Source organism: Dryobates pubescens, chromosome Z, assembly GCF_014839835.1.
Source record: "Dryobates pubescens isolate bDryPub1 chromosome Z, bDryPub1.pri, whole genome shotgun sequence".
In the NCBI taxonomy this organism is placed as follows: Eukaryota; Metazoa; Chordata; class Aves; order Piciformes; family Picidae; genus Dryobates; species Dryobates pubescens.
Genome location: NC_071657.1, coordinates 78594620 through 78618936, shown reverse-complemented (window position 1 = coordinate 78618936; position 24317 = coordinate 78594620). Strand labels below are relative to the sequence as shown.

General features: G+C 60.2%; 1 protein-coding gene across 2 annotated transcripts in view; it reads left to right on the top strand.

The window, feature by feature from the left end:
* PAX5 (paired box 5) overlaps window positions 1-24317 on the top strand; it is a 142761-nt gene that overhangs the window by 55570 nt on the left and 62874 nt on the right. For both annotated transcript variants that reach the window (XM_054178165.1, XM_054178166.1), the window contains exon 7: window positions 19018-19147. In XM_054178165.1, the coding sequence (XP_054034140.1) occupies window positions 19018-19147 (130 nt within the window). The remainder of the gene's footprint in view (window positions 1-19017; window positions 19148-24317) is intronic.

The following is a 24317-nucleotide window of genomic DNA, read 5'->3' as shown; positions in this document are numbered from 1 at the left end:
AACCACCAAACCAGCCCAGTCTAACCCCCAGCCTAGGGGAAGAGATCAGGAGAGGAAAAACCTTCCCCATATTTACTCTCAGCAGACTATTAACCAACACCAGGCTATTAATTTGGCTCCTGAGCCTGCACCACAGCCCATAAAGGCTCACAGTTGTCAAATGGAGTTCATTTTAATTTCCTTTCAATCACAGCAAATTATTCAGGTGATAAATCAGCTGGGGCAACCTCCTGGCTGTAATAGAAACCCTAATTCCTGCCTAATTATCCAGCCCATTGCTGCCAGCAGATCAATACCCAACCGAATAGAAAGGGCGCAGGGGGTCCGGGCGGGCAGGGTGGCTGGCGGGGGGGGACAGCAGCTGGCAGCACTCCCACCCCTGACCCCTGCCCCACCACGGGGGTGAAGTTCTGCTGGGTTTCTTCCTCCTCCCCACCACCATGGGGAGAGTGTGAGGGTCACAGAGCCCTGGAGCAGGCTGCCCAGAGGGGTTGTGGAGTCTCCTTCTCTGGAGCCTTTGCAGCCCTGTCTGGATGTGTTCCTGTGTGACCTGTGCTGGATTCTCTGCTCCTGCTCTGGCAGGGGCTTGCACTGGGAGATCTCCAGAGGCCCCTTCCAACCCCTGACATCCTCTGATCCTGGGATCCTGTGTCCTCTGCTGGGCAGAGCCCACCAGTTGCCCTTACCCTTCCCATGTGGGTGCAATGAAGCCCTGCCAGGGGCTGGAGGGGCTTTGGGTGCTCTCCAGCACTGGGGTGACCCTGATATGCTCTGGGAACTCGGTAGGACCACTTGGAGTATCCTGGGCTGACCCCCAGCAGTGTGGGCAGCAGGGGCAGGAAGGGGATTCTGCCCCTCTGCTGTGCTCTGCTGAGACCTCCCTGCAATGCTGGGGCAGCTCTGGAGTGCTCAGCACAGACAGGGACCTGGTGGAGCAGGGCCAGGGGAGGCCACAGCAGTGCTGGCAGGGCTGGAAGCCCTCTGCTGTGAGGCCAGGCTGGGAGGCTTGGGGTCTCCAGGGACACCTTCTGGTGACCTGGCAGTGCCAAGCAGAAAGCTGGGGACAGACTTTTTCTCAGGGCCTCTTGTGCCAGGACAAGGTGGGGAGGGTTTGGAGTGCAAGAGGGAGACTGAGAGTGGAGAGAAGGGAGAAATGTTTGAGCCTGAGGGTGGGGAGAGCCTGGCCCAGGGTGCCCAGAGAGGTGGGAGCTGCCCCATGGCTGGCAGCAGTGGGGGTCAGGTTGGTTTGGGCTCTGGTTGGGGAAGTCCCTGCAGACTTCTGGGGAGGTTGCATAGGTGACCATTCTGTGACCCTGTGGGATGTGTCCCTTTGCTGTTGCCTTTCTGTTAGATCCTGGACTGGGATCCTGAGGATCAGCCATGGCAGGGTGCTGAGGTGATGCAGGAACCCATCCTGTGTCCCAGGACCTCCTGTGTGCTGGTGCTGTGCTCACTCCTGCTCTGCCATCCCTGCTGGATGGTGGCTCCCACAGGCAGCAGCTGCAGTGTCCTCTGGAGGCTGCTCAGAAGGGGACCTCAGGAAGGTAGCATTCAATTTTAGCCCAGAAGTACCTTTCAGGAATGGTGAAATTGAAGGAGGTTTCACAGGGACTGTGGAGGACCAGTCCTCAGCTGTGGCATTTCCCTGGGCAGGAGCAGCGGCTCTGGGGAAGTGACAGCTGTGCCCTGCTCCAGCTCCATGCAGGAGGTGGCTGCTCCAGAGCTGCTCCATCACAGAATGATTTGGGGTGGAAGTGACCTCTGGAGATCATCAAATCCAAGCCCCCTGCCAGAGCAGGGGCACCCAGAGCAGGGCACCCAGGAGCACATCCAGGGTGGGTTGGAAGCTCTCCACACCAGGAGACTCCACAACCTCTCTGGGCAGCCTGCTCCAGGCCTCCAGCACCCTCTCCACTTTCTCCTACTACTCAGGTGGAACCTTCTCTGTTCCAGTTTGTGTCCATTGCTGCTTATCACTGAGCACCACCCAAAAGAGCTTGGCCCCCTCCACCTGACCCCCAGCCCTCAGCTCTTGACAGACATTGATCAGATCCCTCTCAGCCTTCTCCTCTCCAGGCTAAACAGCCCCAGGGCTCTCAGTCTCTCTCCACAGGGCAGATGCTCAAGGCCCCAGAGCCTCCTCCTGCCTCTGCTTGGACTCTCTCCAGCAGGTCTCTGTCTCTGGAACTGGGGAGCCCAGAGCTGGACACAGGCTTCCAGGGGTGGTCTCAGCAGGGCAGAGCAGAGGGGGAGCAGAACCTCCCCAGCCCTGCTGGCCACACTTTGCTTGCTGCCCCCCAGGACCCCATTGGCTCCCTTGGCCTCAAGGGCCCTTTGCTGTCCCATGCAGAACTTGCTGCCCAGCAGCACCCCAAGGGCTTTCTGCGTGGAGCTGCTCTGCAGCAGGGCAGCCTCTAACCTGTCCTGGTGCCTGCTGTGATTCCTCCCCAGATGCAGGACCCTGCACTTGTCCTGACTGAGCCTCAGGAGGTTTGCCTGCAGCCAGCTCTCAGCCTGTGCAGCTCTGGCTGGCTGTCAGCACAGCCTGAGGTGTATCAGCCACCCCTCATCCCCACCCCAGTTTGGTGTCGTCAGGAACTTGCTCAGTGTGCCCTCACTGCCCTCAGCCAGGTCATTGATACAGATACTGAACAGAACTGGTCCCAGCACTGATCCCTGGGGAGCACCACTGGCCACAGGCCTCCAAGCTGACTCTGTGCCACTGCTGGCACCCCTCTGAGCTCTGTTCTGGAGCAGTTTGCAGCCCACCTCTCACAGAACAACTCTCTGTGCCACATCTCCTGAGCTGTTCCCTGAGGATGTTATGGATCATAGCTTCATGGAACTGTTTGGGTTGGAAGGGACCTTTCAGACCATGGAGTCCAACCCTGAGCCCAGCACTGCAGGGCAGCACCAAGCCATGGCCTCAGCACCACAGCTACACAGCTTGAAACCCCTCCAGCCATGGGGACTCCAGCACTGCCCTGGGCAGCCTGGGCCAGGCCTGGACAACCTTTTTTTGGGGCAGAAATTGTCCTCATGTGCAGACATTTTCCCAGAGACTCTCCACTCCTCTTTGGGGGTCTCTGGCTTCACACCCATGCTGAAGGCTTTCTCTAAACCTGTCCATCACTTCAACCAAGAAAGATGAGCTTCCCAGGTGTGGTCCCTGCACAGCTCCTGAATACCTGGAGCTCTGAATGTGCTGAAGATAAACACCTGACAACAGCCCCTGGAGAAAAGGCCTTGGGGATGCTGGTGGAGGAGAAGCTCAACCTGAGCCCTCAGTGTGCACTGGCAGCCCAGAGAGCCAAGCAGAGCCTGGGCTGCAGCAAGAGAAGTGTGGCCAGCAGGGCCAGGGAGGGGATTCTGCCCCTCTGCTCCACTCTGCTCAGACCCCACCTGCAGCTCTGGGTCCAGGTCTGCAGCCTCTGTTCCAGGGAGGGTCTGGAGGTGCTGGAAGGTGTCCAGAGAAGGGCCCCAAGGAGGAGCAGAGGGCTGGAGCTGCTCTGCCATGGAGACAGCCTGAGAGAGTTGGGGCTGTGCAGGCTGGAGAGGAGAAGGCTCCCAGGAGAGCTTCTTGTGGCCTTCCAGGATCTGCAGGGGGCTGCAGGAAAGCTGGGGAGGGACTTGTGAGGGTGCCAGGGAGTGCTAGGCCTGGGGGGGATGGAGCAGAACTAGAAGTGGGGAGATTGAGCTTGGCTGTGAGGAAGAAGTTGTTGCCCATGAGGGTGGTGAGAGCCTGGCACAGGTTGCCCAGGGAGGTGGTGGAAGCCTCCTGCCTGGAGGTGTTTGCAGCCAGGCTGGAGGTGGCTGTGAGCAACCTGCTGTGGTGTGAGGTGTCCCTGCCCATGGCAGTGGGTTGGGACTGGGTGAGCCTTGAGGTCCCTTCCAGCCCTGACAGTTGTGTGGTTCTTTGAGGTGAGACCACAAGATTCAGGGGTGTGAACTGACACAGGAGAGGCTCTGCAGGCTCCAAGGGAGGACTTCTTTCCCCTGAGGACAGAGAGGGCACTGGTTGCCCTTGGGAGCTGTGCAGTCTTGATCCATGGTAGCTTTCAAGACTGGATGGATGAAGCCCTGAGTAACCTGGTCTGGTCCCATGGATGGCTCTGCACTGAGGGCCTCCAGAGCTTCCTTCAAAGCTGTATTATCATGATGCTGATGTTCTGCTGTTGATATCCAGCTGTGGTAATGTGGCTTGGGGAAACGTTGGTAGAGCTGTAACAGAGAGCATGAAAGGAGTGGCTGGGGTGGGACAGCAGCCCCTGGCTCACACAGTGTGCAGGAGGCAGCCAGGAGCTTTGTAAGCAGAATGCTCAGCACAGCACTTGGATGTGCTCCAGAAGGCTACCTTCCTGGTGAGCTGTGGTTCAGAAGCACAGAACTGTCAGGGCTGGAAGGGACCTCAAGGCTCATCCAGCCCCAGCCCCCCTGCCATGGGCAGGGACACCTCACACCACAGCAGGTTGCTCACAGCCACCTCCAGCCTGGCTGCAAACACCTCCAGGCAGGAGGCTTCCACCACCTCCCTGGGCAACCTGTGCCAGGCTCTCACCACCCTCATGGGCAACAACTTCTTCCTCACAGCCAAGCTCAATCTCCCCACTTCTAGTTCTGCTCCATCCCCCCCAGTCCTAGCACTCCCTGGCACCCTCACAAGTCCCTCCCCAGCTTTCCTGCAGCCCCCTGCAGATCCTGGAAGGCCACAAGAAGCTCTCCTGGGAGCCTTCTCCTCTCCAGCCTGCACAGCCCCAACTCTCTCAGGCTGTCTCCATGGCAGAGCAGCTCCAGCCCTCTGCTCCTCCTCGGGGCCCTTCTCTGGACACCTTCCAGCACCTCCAGAGCCTTCCTGGGACAGAGGCTGCAGACCTGGACCCAGAGCTGCAGGTGGGGTCTGAGCAGAGTGGAGCAGAGGGGGAGAATCCCCTCCCTTGATGCAGATGTCTCTGCTGTGCAGGACCTCCGAAGCCTCAGGACCTGTTGGTAGGATGAGGACCTGGCAGGTGGTGTAAGCTTCATGCACATTCCCAATGTCAATGGGACAGGGTCCAGCTGGAGGCCTGTGCCTTGTGGGGTCCCTCAGGGGTCAGTGCTGGGACCAGAGCTGTTCAGTGTCTTCACCAAGGACCTGTCTGAGGGCACAGAGGGCACTGGCAGCCAGTTTGCTGGTGGCACCAAGCTGGGATCAGTGGGGAGAGCCCTCAGGCTGTGCTGCCATCCAGCCAGAGCTGGGCAGGCTGCAGAGCTGGGTGGGCAGAAAGGGAATGAAAGCCAAGAAGGGCAAGGGCAGAGTCTGGCAGCTGGGAGAGAACAGCCCCAGGGAGCTGGCTGGGGCCTGAGCTGTGGAGAGCAGTGCAGAGGAGAGGGACCTGGGGGTCCTGGTGGCCAGCAGGATGCCCCTGAGGCAGCAAGGTGCCCTGGTGGCCAAGGAGGCCAAGGGCATCCTGGGGGGCACCAGAAGGGCTGTGGGGAGTAGGTCAGAGAGGTTCTCCTGCCCCTCTGCTCTGGCCTGCCGAGGCCACATCTGCAACCTGGTGTCCAGTTCTGGGCCCTCAGTTCCAGAAGGAGCTCAGGGAAGTGCTGGAGAGAGTCCCTGGCAGAGGCACAGAGCTGCTGCAGGCAGTGGAACCTCTCCTGTGGGGCCAGGCTGAGGGAGCTGTGGGGCTGCTTGGAGCAGAGGAGCCTGAGGGCTGCCCTCACGGCTGGGGACAAAGATGTGCAGGGCTGGAGCCAGGATCTGCTCAGGGATGTCCCAGGAGAGCAGAAGGGGCACTGGGGGCCAGGTGGAGCAGAGGAGGTGCCAGGGGAACAGGAGGGAAAACTTTGTCAGGGTGAGGGTGCTGGAGGCCTGGAGCAGGCTGCCCAGAGAGGTGGTGGAGCCTCCTTGGGTGGAGAGCTTCCAACCCCCCCGGATGTGCCCTGCCCTGCTGGCCCTGCTCTGGCAGGGGGATTGGGCTGGATGGCTTTTGGGGTCCCTTCCAACCCCTAACATCCAGTGATGATTCTGTGCCTTCATGTTCTGCTTGGTGTGCCTCTGTGGGAAACCCTTGGCCGTGGTGCTGGCTGTGCTTCCCTCCCTGCTCACCCACACCAGCTGCTTCTCCAGGAGCAGGGGAGCCACCACCATGGAGGATCCTGCATTTCCTTCTTGCCATGGCTGAAATGGTTATCACAGTACCAGAGTACATTAGAGGTTGGAAGGGACCTCCAGAGGTCATCCAGCCCAAGCCCCCTGCCAGAGCAGGGGCACCCAGGGCAGTCTGCACAGGAATGCATCCAGGGGGGTTGGAAAGTCTCCACACAAGGAGACTCCACAACCTCTCTGGGCAGCCTGCTCCAGGCCTCCAGCACCCTCACACTGACAGAGTTTTTCCTCCTGTTCCTCTGGCACCTCCTCTAGCACTCAGCTATTGACAGACATTGATCAGATCCCTCTCAGCCTTCTCCTCTCCAGGCTGAACAGCCCCAGGGCTCTCAGTCTCTCTCCACAGGGCAGATGCTCAAGGCCCCAGATCCTCCTCCTGCCTCTGCTTGGACTCTCTCCAGCAGGTCTCTGTCTCTCTGGAACTGGGGAGCCCAGAGCTGGACACAGGCTTCCAGGGGTGGTCTCAGCAGGGCAGAGCAGAGGGGGAGCAGAACCTCCCCAGCCCTGCTGGCCACACTTTGCTTGCTGCCCCCTGTCAGAGGGTGCCAGGTTTGAAGTGCCCAGCTCCTGTCCTGAGGAGCAGCAGACACCTCTGGTGTTAGCAGCACCTCCTGAGAGATGAGCAGACAGGACCCCGAGGAGGCTCAGCCACCCAAAGTGCTGCCCCTGGGGAGGAACAGCCTCCTGCAGCAGTGCAGCTGAGGGGGCACCTGCTGGGAGGCAGCTCCGTGGAGAAGGACCTGGGAGTGCTGGGGAACAACAAATTCCCTGTGAGCCAGCAACATGCCCTGGTGGCCAAGAAGGCCAAGGGTCTCCTGGGGCTTCCCGCAGCCCTTGCAGGAGCCGGGGGTGCGAGGCACAGCCAGGTGTGGCTCTGGCAGAGCTGCAGGCACCAAGTACAGCGCTCAGAGCCCGACTCCGTCTGTCCTGGTGGCAGCGCCACAGCCGCCGGCAGGCTACCAGCGGCGGGCGGCAGCCAGCGGCGCGGCGCGGGGTGCCTGCTGTCTGCGTTCTGTTGCTGCCCGGCGGGCAGCCCCCGGGGGGCAGGCGCCCCGGGGGTGGTTCCCTGCCCTGTGCCGTGCCCACACGGATGTCTTAGCAGCGGCAGTGCCCATTTCCTGCTGCCGAGCACAGGCTTCCCTATTAAGGGCGAGAGGCGGCCGGGACGCGGTGATTTATTGTTATTTATGCTCTGGGGTGGAGGGCTTCGAGGGGGGGGGCGGGAGGGGGCTGGTGGGGCTCGAGGTGCTGGGGATGGAAATGCCATTATGCAAATGACATTGAATGTCCTTACCCAGCCTAAATAATTTTTGTGTCGGACGATTAAACCTCATCTGTTATTGATATGGGCTGCAGTCGGGCTATTAAAGAGTCCCAACAGTACTTACTCCCAGTAATGGGAAAATTGAGAGGAAGAGGCTAAACAATTGCCTCAAGTGCGCGGTGATTGTCTGCCAGGAGTGGAGCATAACGAAGGCCCCTGAATGGAAATGGTGTTTACTACTTAGGGATAAATAAAAAGGGGGAGCGCAGGGCTGTAAATTAGGCGCCGAGCCCGGGGGGGCTGAGACGGCTTCCAATTGATGTCTGCAGCAGCCTTTGATTCATCCCCCAGCCTGCTGGGCTTTCGGGTCTGGTTGGGGGAGGGGGGTGGCGTGTTGTTTTGGGTTGTGTTTTTTTGGGGGGGGGGATGATGAGGGAAGTGGTGGTGGGATGTGCATGCCAGGAGCTGCCAGGAGCAAGGAACAGGTTCTTTTCATGAGGGAAGGGGAACGCTGGAACAGGTCGCCCCGGGGAGGTGATCAGTCTCTGGAGATGTTCAAGGTGAGGCTGGACAGGGCTCTGGGCAGCCTGGTCTGGTTGGGGAATTCCCTGCTGACTGCGGGGCAGGGTTGGGCTGGGTGAGCCTTAGGAGGTCCCTTCCAACCCAGAGCATTCTGTGGCCGGTTTGGAAAGGTGCTGGAAGCCTCCTCCCTGGAGGTCAGGCTGGAGGTGACTGTGAGCAACCTGCTGTGGTGTGAGGTGGTGGGGGTTGGGACTGGGTGAGCCTTGGGGTCCCTCCCAGCCCTGACAATGGATTCTGTGCTGATTCCCTGCAGTGCCTGGCCCGGGATGGGCGGCTGGGGAGAGCCAGCCTGGAGCTGGGCGCCGCAGCTGCTCGGTCACGTTTTGATCAGTGTTGATAGCTTATGAATTCCAAAATTGACAGAATTTACAGGAAAAAATGAGGATCATCCATCTTCCTTAGCAGCCTGTCAGCAGCTGGCTATACTTCATAATCTTCAATTACAGAATGCTATTTTCAGGCGTTTACATGCAGATCTTAGGGCGAAATGAAAATGAGGAACAAAGAGGAGAGAGAGAAGAGAGAGAGAAGGGAGAGAGGGGAATGGGGATGCAGCTGTTTAGATCTGGGAGAGAAAGAGCTCAGGTGGGGCTGGGGAGGCTCCCCCCTTCCACCCAGGATGGCTCTCCCTGCTCCCCAGGATGGGTGACAGGCAGGTTGGCTGTGCTGAGAGGGAGAGCCTTTGTGGCACAGAATTCCTGCCCTCTCCTAAGCAGTCCCTAGGGATGGGCGCCTGGAGTTGGGCTACAACCCCAAGCACAGCTGGTGATCTCCTTGGGAGCCTCTGGGTTTGGTGAAAGAGTGGTTGAGAGAAATGCCCCTGCTGGGCCCAGGGCAGGAGGTGGCACTGCTGACATCAAACCGCTGCAGCCTGTGAGGCAGCAAAGAGCAGGAGGCTGCCAAAAGCACAGAGGGGCCAGGGTCTGGCCCCAGGGGGCTGTGTGGTGGTTTTGCTCCAGAGCAGCCCTGGCTGTGCTGGCCGAGGTGCAGCCCTGCTGTGAGTGAAGCCTTTGATCTGTGGATCTTTGGATGCCTTCCCTGCTGGGCTGTGAGGAGGAGGAGGGCATTGGCATGGACCTTCCATATGATCAAGCCAGGGGCAGAGCTGGCACCCCTGCAGCTGCCACTGGCACTTGGCTGCTGAAAAGTCTGGGGGGAGATGAATCAGAGCTGCCTTGGACTGAGCTCCCCCAACCATATCCAATGTTGCCCAATCCCTTCCCCCTGTCAGGCTGGGGTAGGCAATCCATGGGCAGCTTGCCTGCCCTGGGCCACCTCTGCCTTCGCCTGGGCACTGTGGAGTGCTGTGGCACCACGGCCAGGGGACACTGGCTGTGAGTTCTGGCTTGGTGATGCTGTGGGGGGCAGGCACAGGGGGGGGTGGTGGCTGTGACCTGTGGGCAGCACAACATCATTTGGAGCCCTTAGTATAATCACAGCATCCCAGCAGGGTGAAGCTGGCAGGAATCTCTGGAGCCCAGCCCCCCTGCTCCAGCAGGGCCCCCACAGCAGCTTGCCCAGCAGCACAATGCCCAGGGGGGGTTGGAAGCTCTCCACACCAGGAGACTCCACAACCTCTCTGGGCAGCCTGCTCCAGGCCTCCAGCACCCTCACACCAAACAACTTTCTCCTCCTGCTCACATCCAACCTCCTGCCCTCCACTTTCTGCCCCTTGGCCCTTGGCCTGTCCCTGGGCACCACTCAGCAGAGCCTGGCCCCAGCCTCTTGCCCCCCACAGCTCCTTTAGCTCTTGCTGAGCATTGCTCAGCTCCCCTCTGGGGCTGCTCTGCTCCAGGCTCTCAGCCCCAGGGCTCTCAGCCTTTGCTGCTCACAGAGCTGCTCCAGGACCCTCAGCAGCTTCCCAGCCTCCCCTGGACTCTCTCCAGCAGTTCCCTGTCCCTCTGGAACTGGGGAGCCCAGAAGGGGACACAATGTTCATTGCCATCATCATCCAATCCCCTGTTGTGCTCCTGCTGCTTCCCAAGCAGTACCAAGGGCCTGGGGAAGTGCATGACAACAGCAGAAGGTCACAGGAGGAATCTCTTGGTGCCAGGCTGGTGTTTTGCAGGTGGGATCTGGAAAGCTGAGCAGGTGCAGGTAGCCACAGGGATGAGTCCCAGGGACCTGCTGGTCCTTCCCACAGACCCTTCCAGGCACCACTTTTCTGTCCTTGCTTCGAGGTGTGGGATCTGCAACCCCCAGAAGGGAGAGGGCAGGAGAGGGAAGGGTGGGGGAAAGTGGGAAAGCTGGGGAGGGGCTTTGGACAAGGGCTGGGATGATCAGAGGCTGCAGGACCTCTACTCAGGCACAGGCTGGCAGAGTTGGAGCTGCTCAGCCTGGAGAAGAGAAGGCTCCAGGGAGACCTCAGAGCAGCCTCCCAGGACCTGAAGGGGCTCCAGGAGAGCTGGGGAGGGACTTGGGACAAGGGCTGGGAGTGCCAGGACCAGGGACAATGGCTTGGAGCTGGGAGAGGGGAGACTGAGAGTGGAGAAGAGGAAGAAATTATTGGCAGTGAGGGTGGGGAGAGCCTGGCAGAGGTTGCCCAGGGAGGCTGTGGCTGCCTCCTCCCTGGAAGTGTTGAGGGCCAGGCTGGATGAGGCCTTGAGCAGCCTGGGCTGGTGGGAGGTGTCCCTGCCCATGGCAGGGGTTGGAGCTGGATGAGCCTTGGGGTCCCTCCCAACCCACCCTGTGCTGTGATTCCATGAATCCCTGTGTCCCACACCTCCCAGGTCTCAGTGGTGCTGCTGGGCTCTTCCCAGCCCCTGGCACCTCCCTGGCTGCCCAGCAGGAGCTGTCTCAGTACCCCCTATGTGCCCATCTTCACCTGCCCCTTTGGGATGGAGCTCCAAGTGGATCTCCACATCAGTCTGCTGCATGCAGAGGGTAGGATGCCCTGTGGTGAGCTGCACTCAGGTATCCTTGCTAGGGCAAGTATGGGCTGAAGGTGGTGAGGGCTCTGGTGGGCATCTTCCCTCCATCTCCCCATCACCTCCCCTGCCCCAGGAGGAGTACTTAGAAACCAGGTGGATGTGAAACATCTCCCACAGCATCCTCCTGGCTGCTCCTGGCCTGGGTGGGTGCAGGCTGCAGTGGGTTGAGAGTGGAGGGGAATGGAGACAGCTCCAGCTGGGGGCTGCTCACCACTGGTGTCCCCCAGGCCTCAGGGCTGGGCCAGGGCTCTTTCATGTCTTTATCAATGGTCTGGGTGAGGGCTTGGAGGCTCCCCCAGGCAGTTTGCAGAGGACACCAAACTGGGTGGCAGTGGTGATCTGCTGGGGGGCAGGGAGGCTCTGCAGAGGGCCCTGGGCAGGCTGCATCCATGGGCTGAGGCCAATGGGATGAGGTGGAACAAGGCCAAGGGCTGGGACCTGCCCTTGGGGCACAACCACCCCAGGAAGGCTGCAGGCTGGGGGCAGAGTGTCTGGGAAGTGCCCAGCAGGAAAGGCCCTGGGGGTGCTGGGTGGCAGCAGCTGGAGCTGAGGCAGCAGTGGGCAGGGGGGCAAGAAGGGCAGCAGCAGCCTGGGCTGGAGCAGCAATGGTGTGGGCAGCAGGAGCAGGGCAGGGCTTGTGCCCCTGGGCTGGGCACTGCTGAGGCTGCAGCTTGAGTGCTGCCTTCAGCTCTGGGCCCCTCACTGCCAGAAGGAGACTGAGGGCTGGAGCAGGGGCAGAGAAGGGCAAGAAAGGTGGGGAAGGGTCTGGAGAAGAGGGCTGGGGAGGAGCAGCTGAGGGAGCTGGGGGGGGTTGGTGTGGAGCAGAGGAGGCTGAGGGAGACCTCCTTGCTCTCTGCAGCTCCCTGAGAGGAGGCTGCAGCCAGCTGGGGCTTGGGCTCTGCTCCCTGGGAGCAAGGACAGGACAAGAGGAGATGGCTTCAAGTTGCCCCAGGGCAGGTTCAGGTTGGACATGAGGAACAATTTCTTCCCCTTGAGGGCTGTCCAGGCCTGTCCCAGGCTGCCCAGGGCAGTGCTGGAGTCCCCATGGCTGGAGGGGTTTCAAGCTGTGTAGCTGTGGTGCTGAGGGCCATGGCTTGGCGGTGCCCTGGCAGTGCCCTGGCAGTGCTGGGCTCAGGGTTGGACTCTGTGGCCCCCAAGCTCTCTTCCAGCCAAAACAACAATTCTGTGATGTGCCCCCTGCAGCCCAGGCTGGCAGGGGCATCACTGCAGACCCCACTGCCTATGGGGTGGGCAGTGGTGATGCCCATGGGTGCAGAGACCACCCCTGTCCCCTCCCCACCTCAGCCACTGCCCTGCTGGACACCGAGGCCAGCCCCAGCCCCCCGAGAGCAGCTGAGCGCTGCCTGCCTGGGCTGGGGGCTGGGCAGGGGCAGCTGAGCTGAGCTGGTCCTTCAAGCCTGGGCAGCTGGGCAGCTGCTGTGAGGGAGGTGCTGGCCCTGCTGTGCCCTTGGTGTGTTGCTGTTTCACGTCTCTGTTTTCTCTCCTGCATGCTGTGGCAGTGGTGCTCCATGCTGAGGAGGCAGTGCGTGGTGCAGCCGCAGGCACTCATTCTGCAGGTAATTCCTAGGGTCCTGAACCAACCCCACCCCTGACTTTCCACCTCACCAGCAGCAGACCCAGCTGCCCACCAGCCAGGCAGGGACCCCTGGCTGTGCCCAGCCCGTGCCAGGCTTCCTCTTGCGTGATGGTGCAGGACCCAGATCTGCTACCCCCTTGGGCTTCCCCCTCAAGCTGCTGGAGAGTGTTGGCATGGGGTCTGGATGGGGCCGTGAGGGGGGCTCTAAGCAACCTGATCTAGCTGAAGATAGCCCTGGTCCAGGACCAGGTTGTTCAGAGCCCACTCCAGCCTGAACTTGAAGGTTTCCAGGCGTGGGACACCCCTCTGGGCACCCTGGGCCAGGCTCTCCCCACCCTCAGGCTCAAACATTTCTCCCTTCTCTCCACTCTCAGTCTCCTCTTGCACTCCAAACCCTCCCCCCTTGTCCTGGCACAAGAGGCCCTGAGAGAAAGTCTGTCCCCAGCTTTCTGCTCAGCCTTTAGGCACTGCAAGGCCACCAGAAGCTGTCCCTGGAGCCTTCTCCTCTCCAGGCTGCACAGCCCCAAGCCTCCCAGCCTGGCCTCACAGCAGAGGGCTTCCAGCCCTGCCAGCACTGCTGTGGCCTCCTCTGGCCCTGCTCCACCAGGTCCCTGTCTGTGCTGAGCACTCCAGAGCTGCTCCAGCACTGCAAGGAGGTCTCAGCAGAGCACAGCAGAGGGGCAGAATCCCCTCCCTGTCCCTGATGCCCACACTGCTAGGGGTCAGCCCAGGGCAGGGCTGGCTCTGGGCTGGCACCAATCAAAGCTGTTTGACACTAGAGCTGCCCAGGCTTGAAGGACCAAGCTGATGGTTTGCTGCTGTGATGTTTCCAGATCTATACAGCTAAAAGGTCAGCCCTGGTCCTAATTCATCCTAGATCAGTTTCTCAGAGCTCAGAAGGTTCAAGCTGCACTGCTTTGACCTGATCTGGACTCCTGTGCCTGAGAGGGTCTTGCCCTGGTCTACACCGGCTCTGTGTGAGGAGCAGAAGCCACTTTTGGCTGCAGGGATTTGTCAGGCAGCCCATGCCCCAGCCCTGTGTCCCCCCAGGCACAGCAGGATGCTCCCTGACAGGCACCAGCTGTGCCTCTTAAAATCACAGAACCACAGAACTGCCAGGGCTGGAAGGGACCTCAAGGCTCACCCAGCCCCAGCCCCCCTGCCATGGGCAGGGACACCTCACACCACAGCAGGTTGCTCACAGCCTTAAACACCTCCAGGCAGGAGGCTTCCACCACCTCCCTGGGCAACCTGTGCCAGGCTCTCACCACCCTCATGGGCAACAGCTTCTTCCTCACAGCCAAGCTCAATCTCCCCACTTCTAGTTGTGCTCCATCCTCCCCAGGCCTATCACTCCCTGACACCCTCACAAGTCCCTCCCCAGCTTTCCTGCAGCCCCCTGCAGATCCTGGAAGGCCACAAGAAGCTCTCCTGGGAGCCTTCTCCTCTCCAGCCTGCACAGCCCCAACTCTCTCAGGCTGTCTCCATGGCAGAGCAGCTCCAGCCCTCTGCTCCTCCTCGGGGCCCTTCTCTGGACACCTTCCAGCACCTCCAGAGCCTCCCTGGAACAGAGGCTGCAGACCTGGACCCAGAGCTGCAGGTGGTGTCTGAGCAGAGTGGAGCAGAGGGGCAGATTCCCCTCCCTGGCCCTGCTGGCCACACTTCTCTTGCTGCAGCCCAGGCTCTGCTTGGCTCTCTGGGCTGCCAGTGCTTCCCAAGCTGGAGGCCACCTGCAGCCCCTGCCCATGGGGAGCAGCAGTGCTGGCACAGCATGGTGCTGGGTTCTGGTTGCAGAGTGGTTGTGGCTTGCTCAGAGGAGTTGGGGGGAAGCTGTCCAGGGGGTGGTTTGTGCTGCCCTCTAGTCACCAGGACCACCACACAGGCAGTGCACGGGGGCAGGCTCTTCTTCTGCCCTATCCCATGTGCCCCCCATGTACCACCAGCATCCTGAGATGCCTCTGCAGGGCTACAGTCTCTGTGCTGCTTCTCCTGTGTCTTGCCAGGTCAAGGCTTTGGGCAGCAAAGCCCCCAGTGTTGCCCCCAGCACTGGAGGGGAGGAGTTGGGGGGCTGCAGAGGTAGGGCAGCATGGAGTGGTGTGGGGAATGCAGAGCTTGGACTAAGGAGATTGGTCTGCACTGATAGGAAGGAGAAAGGCTGTGGCCAGCACTGGCATCCTCTGCAGGGCAGGGGTGCCCCAGGGGTGGGGATGAAGCAGGGGTGTGGGCTTGCACAGCTCTGAGGTGCCAGAAAGGGGCTGGGTGGGTGGGGGGCAGGGGAAAAGTGAGGGCATGGAGAGTGCCAGAGGAGGGGTGAGCTGGAAGGGCTGAGGGGCAGCAGGACTTCAATGCCAAGGGTAGAGAACAGCCCAGGGACATTACTGAGAAGTGTTTGGTCCAGAGGACCCTGCTGGGTGGTCTGGGTGCAGGGTGGGCAGCAGCTGGCTCCTGGCAAGCTGTGTTTGACATGTAAGAGGGTTGTGTGTGGGCACCCTGGCCAGGGGTGCCCTGGTGCCTCAGGCAGGTGGCACCCTCAGGAGACTACAGATGCATGGACATGGAGTTACCCTCCTGCAGGAGCTTCTCCTGCAGAGGAGACTGAACAGGAGGCACCAGCAAGTGCCTAACCCAGAGTGCTGAGCTCCTGGCAAGCACCACATCAACTATCTGCTGGTGTCTGAGGGGCTTCTGAGCAGCAGGAGGAAGGCTCTGGTCCCTCAGAGCAGCTTTGGCTTCCTTCAGAGAAAGTTAACTTTAGCTGGTCACTCAACAACAACAAAAGAATAATCACAAGGTGGTGGACTCACAGAATGGGTTGGGGTGGAAGGAAACCTGAGGATCATGCATGTCCCATGGGCAGGGACACCTCACACCACAGCAGGTTGCTCACAGCCACCTCCAGCCTGGCTGCAAACACCTCCAGGCAGGAGGCTTCCACCACCTCCCTGGGCAACCTGTGCCAGGCTCTCACCACCCTCATGGGCAACAACTTCTTCCTCACAGCCAAGCTCAATCTCCCCACTTCTAGTTCTGCTCCATCCCCCCCAGTCCTATCACTCCCTGACACCCTCACAAGTCCCTCCCCAGCTTTCCTGCAGCCCCCTGCAGATCCTGGAAGGCCTCAAGAAGCTCTCCTGGGAGCCTTCTCCTCTCCAGCCTGCACAGCCCCAACTCTCTCAGGCTGTCTCCATGGCAGAGCAGCTCCAGCCCTCTGCTCCTCCTCGGGGCCCTTCTGTGGACACCTTCCAGCACCTCCAGACCCTCCCTGGAACAGAGGCTTCAGAAGTGGACCCAGAGCTGCAGGTGGGGTCTGAGCAGAGTGGAGCAGAGGGGCAGAATCCCCTCCCTGGCCCTGCTGGCCACACTTCTCTGCATGCAGCCCAGGCTCTGCTTGGCTCTCTGGGCTGCCAGTGCATGCTGGGGGCTCAGGCTGAGCTTCTCCTCCACCAGCACCCCAGGTCCTTTTCTCCAGGGCTGCTCTCACCCAATCCCTGCCCAGACTGTATTGGTACTGAGGAGGCTGAGGGAGACCTCCTTGCTCTCTGCAGCTCCCTGAGAGGAGGCTGCTGCCAGGTGTGGCTTGGGCTCTGCTCCCAAGTAATTAGTGACAGAACAACAAGGAATGGCTTCCAGCTGCACCAGGGCAGGTTTAGGCTGGACATTAGGACAATGGGTTTTTTTCCACAGAAAGGGTGCTGAAGCCTGTCCCAGGCTGTCCATGGAGGTGGTGGAGTCCCCACCCCTGGAGGGGTTTCAGAGCTTTGGAGATGTGGTAGTTGGGCTCATTGGTGGACTTGGCAGAGGAGGGTTTGTGTCTGAACTTGCCCTTAAAAGTCCTTCCCAACCCAAATGGTTCTATGACTTCCAGGTTTGGAGCCTCCTCAACATGGGGTCCTGGTTCCCTAACTTTGTTTCAGCCTCTGCATTGCTTCAGTCTGCAGCACTGCTGCAGGAGGCAGCCTTGGGGGGGTTGTTCCTGTGGCTGCTCTGCACCTGAAGGTATCATCCTGACCACACCAACCTGGGAGGCTTGGCTGAGACACATGAAGGCTGTGAGGCCATTCAGAGACTTGGACAGGCTGAGAGCTGGCAGAGAGGAACCTGCTGAGGCTCAACAAGGATGAGAGCAGAGTCCTGCATCTGGGCAGCAAGAACAAACTGCAGCAGCACAGGTTGGGAGGGGAACTGCTGGAGAGCAGCCTGGAGACAAGGACCTGGGAGTGCTGGGGGGCAGCAAGTTCTGCATGGCACAGCAATGTGCCCTGGGGGACAAGAAGGACAAGGGGGTCCTGGGGGGCATTCAGAGGAGTGTGTCCAGCACAGCCAGGGAGGTTCTCCTCCCCCTCTGCTCTGCCCTGCTGAGACCTCACCTGGAAGACTGCAGCCAGCTCTGGGCTCCCCAGCTCAGGAGGGACAGGGAGCTGCTGCACAGAGCCCAAGGGAGGGCTACAAGGATGAGGAAGGGCCTGCAGCACTGCCTGGGGAGCAGAGGCTGAGAGCCCTGGGGCTGTTCAGTCTGCAGAGGAGAAGGCTGAGAGGGATCTGATCAATGTCTCTCAAGAGCTGAGGGCTGGGGGTCAGGAGGCAGGGGACAGGCTCTGCTCAGCTGCAGCCTGCCAGAGGCCAAGGGGCAGTGGATGGCAACTGCAGCCCAGGAGGTTCCAGCTCCAGAGGAGGAGGAAGTTCTGCAGTGGGAGGCTGCCAGAGCCCTGGAGCAGGCTGCCCAGAGAGGTTGTGGAGTCTCCTTCTCTGGAGCCTTTGCAGCCCTGTCTGGATGTGTTCCTGTGTGACCTGTGCTGGATTCTCTGCTCCTGCTCTGGCAGGGGCTTGCACTGGGAGATCTCCAGAGGTCCCTTCCAACCTCTAACATCCTGGGATCTCTGATCCTGGGGTCCTGTGGGTCTTATGGGTGTGAGTGTGATAAAGGATATGAGCTGGAAGTGCCAAGGGCAGCAGGGAGAGGAGAACCTGGAGAGGGAACCTCCCAGCTTTGTGTGAGGGATCCTGAAAGGAGAGGAATGAAAGAAGCTCTTTACCTTGTACTGGGAAGTGCTGGGTGTGTGGATTGGCCTCAGCTGCTGCAGGAGCTCCTGCAGGGCTGTGGAACCTGTGCTCACCTTACTGTGCATTCAGCTAATGAATCCCAGGATCCCAGCATGGAAGGGACCCCTGGAGCTCCCCCAGCCCAAGCCCTGCTCCAGCAGGGCCCCCACAGCAGCTTGCCCAGCAGCACAATGCTCAGGGGGGGTTGGAAGCTCTCCACACCAGGAGACTCCACAACCTCTCTGGGCAGCCTGCTCCAGGCCTCCAGCACCCTCACACCAAACAACTTTCTCCTCAGGGATGAAAATCTTCCTGTGAGAGGAGAGGGCATCCTGGCAGCAGCCACTGGGATGAATTTTAAGGTGTTTAAGGATTTAGAAGCAGTTGGTGGCAGAGTCATGCCCTGAGCAAACAGGGCATGATTGTGATTGCTTTGCTCCTGGCTGGGGACATGCAGCAGTGCCAGCAGAAGAGGGGACAGCCCTGGATGGCAAACTGCTCAGTGCTGCCTGGCTCTCCAGATGCCACCACTGGAACTGGCAGAGTTTGGGTTACCTGGCAGGAACATTTGTCTCTACCCAGCAGGTAACTCCTTGAAGGGAGCCTTGGTTCAGAGATTGCATCAGGCTGGGAGGGACCCTCAGAGGGCATCCAGTCCGAGCCCCTGCACTCAGCAGGGACAGCTGCAGCCAGAGCAGGCTGCCCAGGCACACAGCCAGCCTCAGCTTGAGTGGCTGCAGGGATGGAGCCTCCACCACCTCCCTGGGCAGCCTGTGCCAGGCTCTCCCCACCCTCCCTCTGCACAACTCCCTCCTGAGGGACAACCTAACCCTGCCCTGCTCCACTGCCAAACCACTGCCCCTGGGCCTAGCCCCACAGCCCCTTCTCAACAGTCCCTCCCCAGCCTGCCTGCAGCTGCCCTGCAGAGATGCAAATGCAGCTCTCAGCTCTGCCTGCAGCCTTCCCTTCTGCAGGCTGCACAGCCCCAGCTCTGCCAGCCTGGCCCCACAGCACAGCTTCTGCAGCCCTCTCAGCATCTTGCTGGCCTCCTCTGGAGCCTCTCCAGCAGCTCCAGGGCTCTCCTCTGGTGGTGTCCCCACAGCTGGACACAGCCCTGCAGGGGAGGTCTCCCCAGAGCAGGGCAGAGGGGCAGGATCCCCTCTCTCCAGCTCTGGCCACACTGCTTTGGATGCAGCCCAGGCTGCCCTTGGCCTTCTGTGCTGCCAGTGCCCACTGATGATGATTTTTGGCTCAGGTTTTGTGAGAAAAGCCTCTGTGGGTGACCTGTGAGGCCATCAGTGATGCCTGCTGGAGCACTGTGGATGCCCTGTGCAGATGGAGATCGCCTTCAGAGCTGGCTGCGGGACCTGTGCCACACCTGCTGGTTGCCAGGGGGGCACCAGATTCCAGCAGTGACTCCTCCACCCCTGAGAGACCTCTTGTTTCTCTTTTGCAGGCCACTGAGTACTCAGCCATGGCCTCCTTAGCTGGTGGACTGGACGAGATGAAGGCCAACATCACCAGCCCAACCTCCGCCGACCTGGGAGCCAGCGTGCCCGGGCCCCAGTCCTACCCCATCGTCACAGGTAGGGCCTGTGCCCCTCGTGCCCATGGCACAGGCTGCAGGGGCTGTGTCAGATGTGCAGCTGCTTGCTCAAAAGGCCTCTTTTTTGGTGTGGTTTCCTAGCTGCTCTGTTGCCATCCAGGTGGCTGACTTGTGTGGGTTGTGTGGAGCCAGCAGCGGAGGTGATCCTCACCCACTCTGGTCCAGCAAGGGATGTGCCACCCCAGCCCCCACCTGCACCCCATTCCCTGGCACCTAGCTGGCAAACAGGAGGTTTGCTCCTGGTTTGGAGCTTCCTTGCTCCTTTCTGACACAGGCAGCTGGCCCCGTGGGCTGGGTGGGGGTTCAAAAGAGGCTGAGCTTTGGGTGGTCTGGGTTCCAACTGGTGCTGGGCACCAGCTTTGGGGTGTAACTCTGCATGAGGAGTGAGCACTGGAGGGCCAAGCACAGCCTGGATGGCTGAGGAAGGAGGCATCAGCTGACCTGCTTGGCAGCCCCAAGCTGAGGGCTGAGCAGCAGCTGGAGTGTGAGAAGTGCTGTGGTCACCTCTGTGGCTGGCACCAACCACTCCTTACAGGATGGTAAGGAAACGGTGAAACTGTGTCCTGGAGGAGTTGCAGGAATCATCAGAAGGAGGCTTTGAGCTGCAGGGCTCTGTGTTCCCTTTGCCTGCTCCCTCTGTGTGTCCCTGCTGCCCTTGGGTCACCACTGGATGTCCTCTGCCTTGCTGGAGGTTGCCTGTGCTCCTTTGCCTGGCTGCTGAGAGGGGAGGTGGCGCTGGAGTCACTGTGGATGTCCTGGAGGCACTTCTCCTCGATCCACAAGAGCAGTTCTGAAAGCAAAGGCTGTCACAGCATTGTGTTCACCCAAGGTGGCTTCAGTCTTGGGCTCCTCTTCCCCAAATCTGGAATTACTCTATAGAAATGTGAGGGTGACACAAGCCAGGAGGGAATCCATGGCCACCTTGCAGTGGGAGAGACTTATTGGACAGGCTGGAGGGAAGGGATCCATCCAGAGGCTCCTGGACAGGCTGCAGAGCTGGGCCCAAGCCACCCTCCTACAGTTCACCAAGGCCAAGGGCAAGGTTCCTGCAGCTGGCTCAGGGCCATCCCCAGCACCAATCCAGGCTGGCTGAGGAGTGGCTGAGAGCAGCCTGCAGGAGAAGGCCTTGGGGGTGTCAGCTGGTGACAGACTCCCCAGGAGCCAGCAATGGTCCCTGGCAGCCCAGCAGGCAGCTGTGTGCTGAGCTGCAGCCAGAGCAGGAGAGCAGCAGCACTGGGAGGGGATTCTGCCCCTCTGCTCTGCTCTGACCCCACCTGCAGCACTGCCTCCAGCTCTGGGGCCCCCAGCACAAGAAGGACCTGGAGCTGCTGGAGAGGCTCCAGAGGAGGCCACAGAGATGAGCAGAGGGCTGCAGAACCTCCCCTGTGGGGCCAGGCTGGGAGAGTTGGGGCTGTGCAGGCTGGAGAAGAAAAAGCTCCAGGGAGACCTCAGAGCAACCTTCCAGTCCCTGAAGGGCTCCAGGAGAGCTGGGGAGGGACTTGGGACAAGGGCTGGGAGTGCCAGGACCAGGGACAATGGCTTGGAGCTGGGAGAGGGCAGATTCTGTGAATTTCTGTGCTGCCAGGGTGGTCAGGGGTTGGCACAGGCTGCCCAGGGAGGTGGTGGAGTTCCCATGCCTGGAGGTGCTCTGGAAACCTGTGGCCATGGCACATGGGACCATGGTTTGGTGGCCATGGTGAGGCTGGGTTGAGAAGTCTTTTCCCACCCAGACAGTTCTGTGTTTCTATGTTTCATCACAGCCTGGGCTGTGATGAGAGAGCCTCTGGACCTCTCTGTGCTGCTTCAGTGCCACTCTCACCCTGAGGTCCCCAGCCCCTGGGCTGGCTGCTGTGCTCCATCAGTGCTGTCCCTATTACCAGCCAGTGACATCTGCCTGCCTCCCTCCTGCTGCCTCAGCACTTCCCCCAGCAGCCCCCCTGATTGTTACTAATTACCTGCAGATGCATTTTCCCTGCTCCAGCTTGATGGCTTCAGCCTGGTCAGATTCACTTGGGAAGGACAAAGCGGTTCTGAGCTGACACCTTCCTGAGGCTCTGCAGCACAGGGAGGGTGAAGGGAGGCACTGCCACCCTGGCTGAGGTGTCCACTTCCATTAGCAGAGCCTGGAGCCACTGTCAGCAGCCTCACCTGCAGCTGGAGGAGTGTCACAGCAGCCCAGCTGGGTGGGAAGGGACCTCTGGAGCTCCCCCAGCCCAAGCCCTGCTCCAGCAGGGCCCCCACAGCAGCTTGCCCAGCAGCACAATGCCCAGGGGGGGTTGGAAGCTCTCCACACCAGGAGACTCCACAACCTCTCTGGGCAGCCTGCTCCAGGCCTCCAGCACCCTCACACCAAACAACTTTCTCCTCCTGCTCACATCCAACCTCCTGCCCTCCACTTTCTGCCCCTTGGCCCTTGGCCTGTCCCTGGGCACCACTCAGCAGAGCCTGGCCCCAGCCTCTTGCCCCCCACAGCTCCTTTAGCTCTTGCTGAGCATTGCTCAGCTCCCCTCTGGGGCTGCTCTGCTCCAGGCTCTCAGCCCCAGGGCTCTCAGCCTTTGCTGCTCACAGAGCTGCTCCAGGACCCTCAGCAGCTTCCCAGCCTCCCCTGGACTCTCTCCAGCACTTCCCTGTCTGGATTGAAGTGGGGAGCCCAGGGCTGGCCCCAGGACTCCAGCTGTGGCCTCCCCAGGGCAGAGCAGAGGGCACATTTCCAGGTGCTGTCTGCAGGCAGCTGGTTTTCCAGCAGTGCTTTTTTCAAGCCTCTGGAGCCCAGAGAGGTGGAAACCAAACATTTTCCCATGAGCCAAAGCCATCTTCTTAACCTTTTCTTTTTAACTGGAAGAGATTTTGGGCCAAGGGTTTGGAGCTGCTCTGAAAAGGAGCCTTGAAATCCTCCCTTTCAGATGTCTTGGGGTAGCACAGCCCAGCAGAGCAGCTGATCAGGGTGGGTGGGTGAGGTGAGGACCCTCATGGGCTGAGCCCTTTGGTGAAGGCTCAGGTGGAGCCTGAAGGAAGCAGCACCCACCCTTGCCTGGCTCCTGGGGACTCATCCCTCCTCTACCCAGCTTTGGGCTTCTCCTTACCATTGGCAAGCTGAAGCCTAAAGCTGATAGAACTTCTGTGTTGGTAGATAGGAGCTGAGCTCTGCTCTCCTTCCTTCAGCACTGCTGGAAGTGCTCCTGGAAGCAGCCAGGAAGGAGCTGCTTCTGGTTTGATCTGATTTCCCTCTTATGGACCTTTTTTTGGTGGTGATCTGAGGCAGCTTAGTGCTTTTGTGTGCAGCAGGAAAGTGATGAGAAGTTCATGAGCAAAAACAGAGCTCCCAGTGCTTGCCTTTGGGTAAGACATCCCCAGATGTGACTCTGGGCTCCCTTGCACAGCTGATCACAGATCATAGATTCTAGGATGTCAGGGGTTGGAAGGGGCATCCAGAGAGCACAAAACACCATCACAAAACCTTGGCAGAGTCACCACAAGGAAGAGGAACACATGGAAGTCACAGGATCAGAGATGATCCCAGGCTCAGAGGATGTCAGGGGTTGGAAGGGAGATCTCCCAGTGCAAGCCCCTGCTAGAGCAGGAGCAGAGAATCCAGCACAGGACACACAGGAACACATCCAGGCAGGGCTGCAAAGACTCCACAGAAGGAGACTCCACAACCTCTCTGGGCAGCCTGCTCCAGGGCTCTGGCAGCCTCCCACTGCAGAACTTCCTCCTCCGGAGCTGGAACCTGCTGGGCTGCAGTTGCCATCCACTGCCCCTTGGCCTCTGGCAGGCTGCAGCTGAGCAGAGCCTGTCCCCTGCCTCCTGACCCCCAGCCCTCAGCTCTTGAGAGACATTGATCAGATCCCTCTCAGCCTTCTCCTCTGCAGACTGAACAGCCCCAGGGCTCTCAGCCTCTGCTCCCCAGGCAGTGCTGCAGGCCCTTCCTCATCCTTGTAGCCCTCCCTTGGGCTCTGTGCAGCAGCTCCCTGTCCCTCCTGAGCTGGGGAGCCCAGAGCTGGCTGCAGTCTTCCAGGTGAGGTCTCAGCAGGGCAGAGCAGAGGGGGAGGAGAACCTCCCTGGCTGTGCTGGACACACTCCACTGAATGCCCCCCAGGACCCCCTTGTCCTTCTTGTCCCCCAGGGCACATTGCTGTGCCATGCAGAACTTGCTGCTCCCCAGCACTCCCAGGTCCTTCTCCCCAGGGCTGCTCTCCAGCAGGGAGTCACAACAACCCCAGGCAAGGCTCCAGGCTTGGGACAGTGCAGATGGAAAGCTGCTGGCAGAAAGGGCCCTGGGGTTGCTAATGGACAAGCAGCTGAAGAGGAGCCAGCAGTGCCCAGGTGGCACAGAAAGCCAAAGGCATCCTGGCTGGGATCAGAAGTGCTGTGCCCAGCAGGAGCAGGGAGGGCACTGTGCCCTGGGACTCAGCTCTGGGGAGGCCACAGCTCCAGTGCTGTGTCCAGTTTGGGGCACTCAGCACAAGAGAGATGTGGAGGTGCTGGAGCCAGGGCAGAGCAGGGCAAGGGAGCTGTGAAGGGCCTGGAGAAGAAAGCTGATGAGGAGAGCCTGAGGGAGCTGGGGATGGTTAGTGTGAAGCAGAGCAGGCTGAGGGCAGAGCTCATGGCTGTCTCCAGCTCCCTGAAAGGAGGCTGTGGAGAGCTTGGTGCTGGCCTCTGCTCCCAGGGAATTAGTGACAGGACAAGAGGGAACAGCCCCAAGCTGCCACTGGGCAGCTTCAGACTGGACAGGAGGGAACATTTAGTGCCAGCAAGAGTGGTCAGGGACTGGAATGTGCTGCCCAGGGAGGTGGTGGAGTCCCCATTAGGGTGGAGGTGTTTCCAGGTGGTTTGTATCTGGTGCCTGGGGCTGAGGTTTAGGGGTGACCCTTGGAGAGTCAGGTCAGGGGTTGGACTGCTCCAACCTGGGTGTTGCTGTGGGTCTGTGATTTCTGAGATCCTATCCCAACCTGTACTGCTGCAGGTTGTTCTTCCTGCCCATCTGCAGGACTGTGCACTGTGTTGACAGTGAGGACAGCTCTGGCTGCAGGGAGGCACAAAGGTGCTGCAGGGTCAATCATCCTGGAATTCCAGGAGTGCCTTAACAATGGTGGGAAGCAGGTAGTGAAATCTGCTGGGAGGGGGGAAAAGGAGGCTGGTCTGTGTGA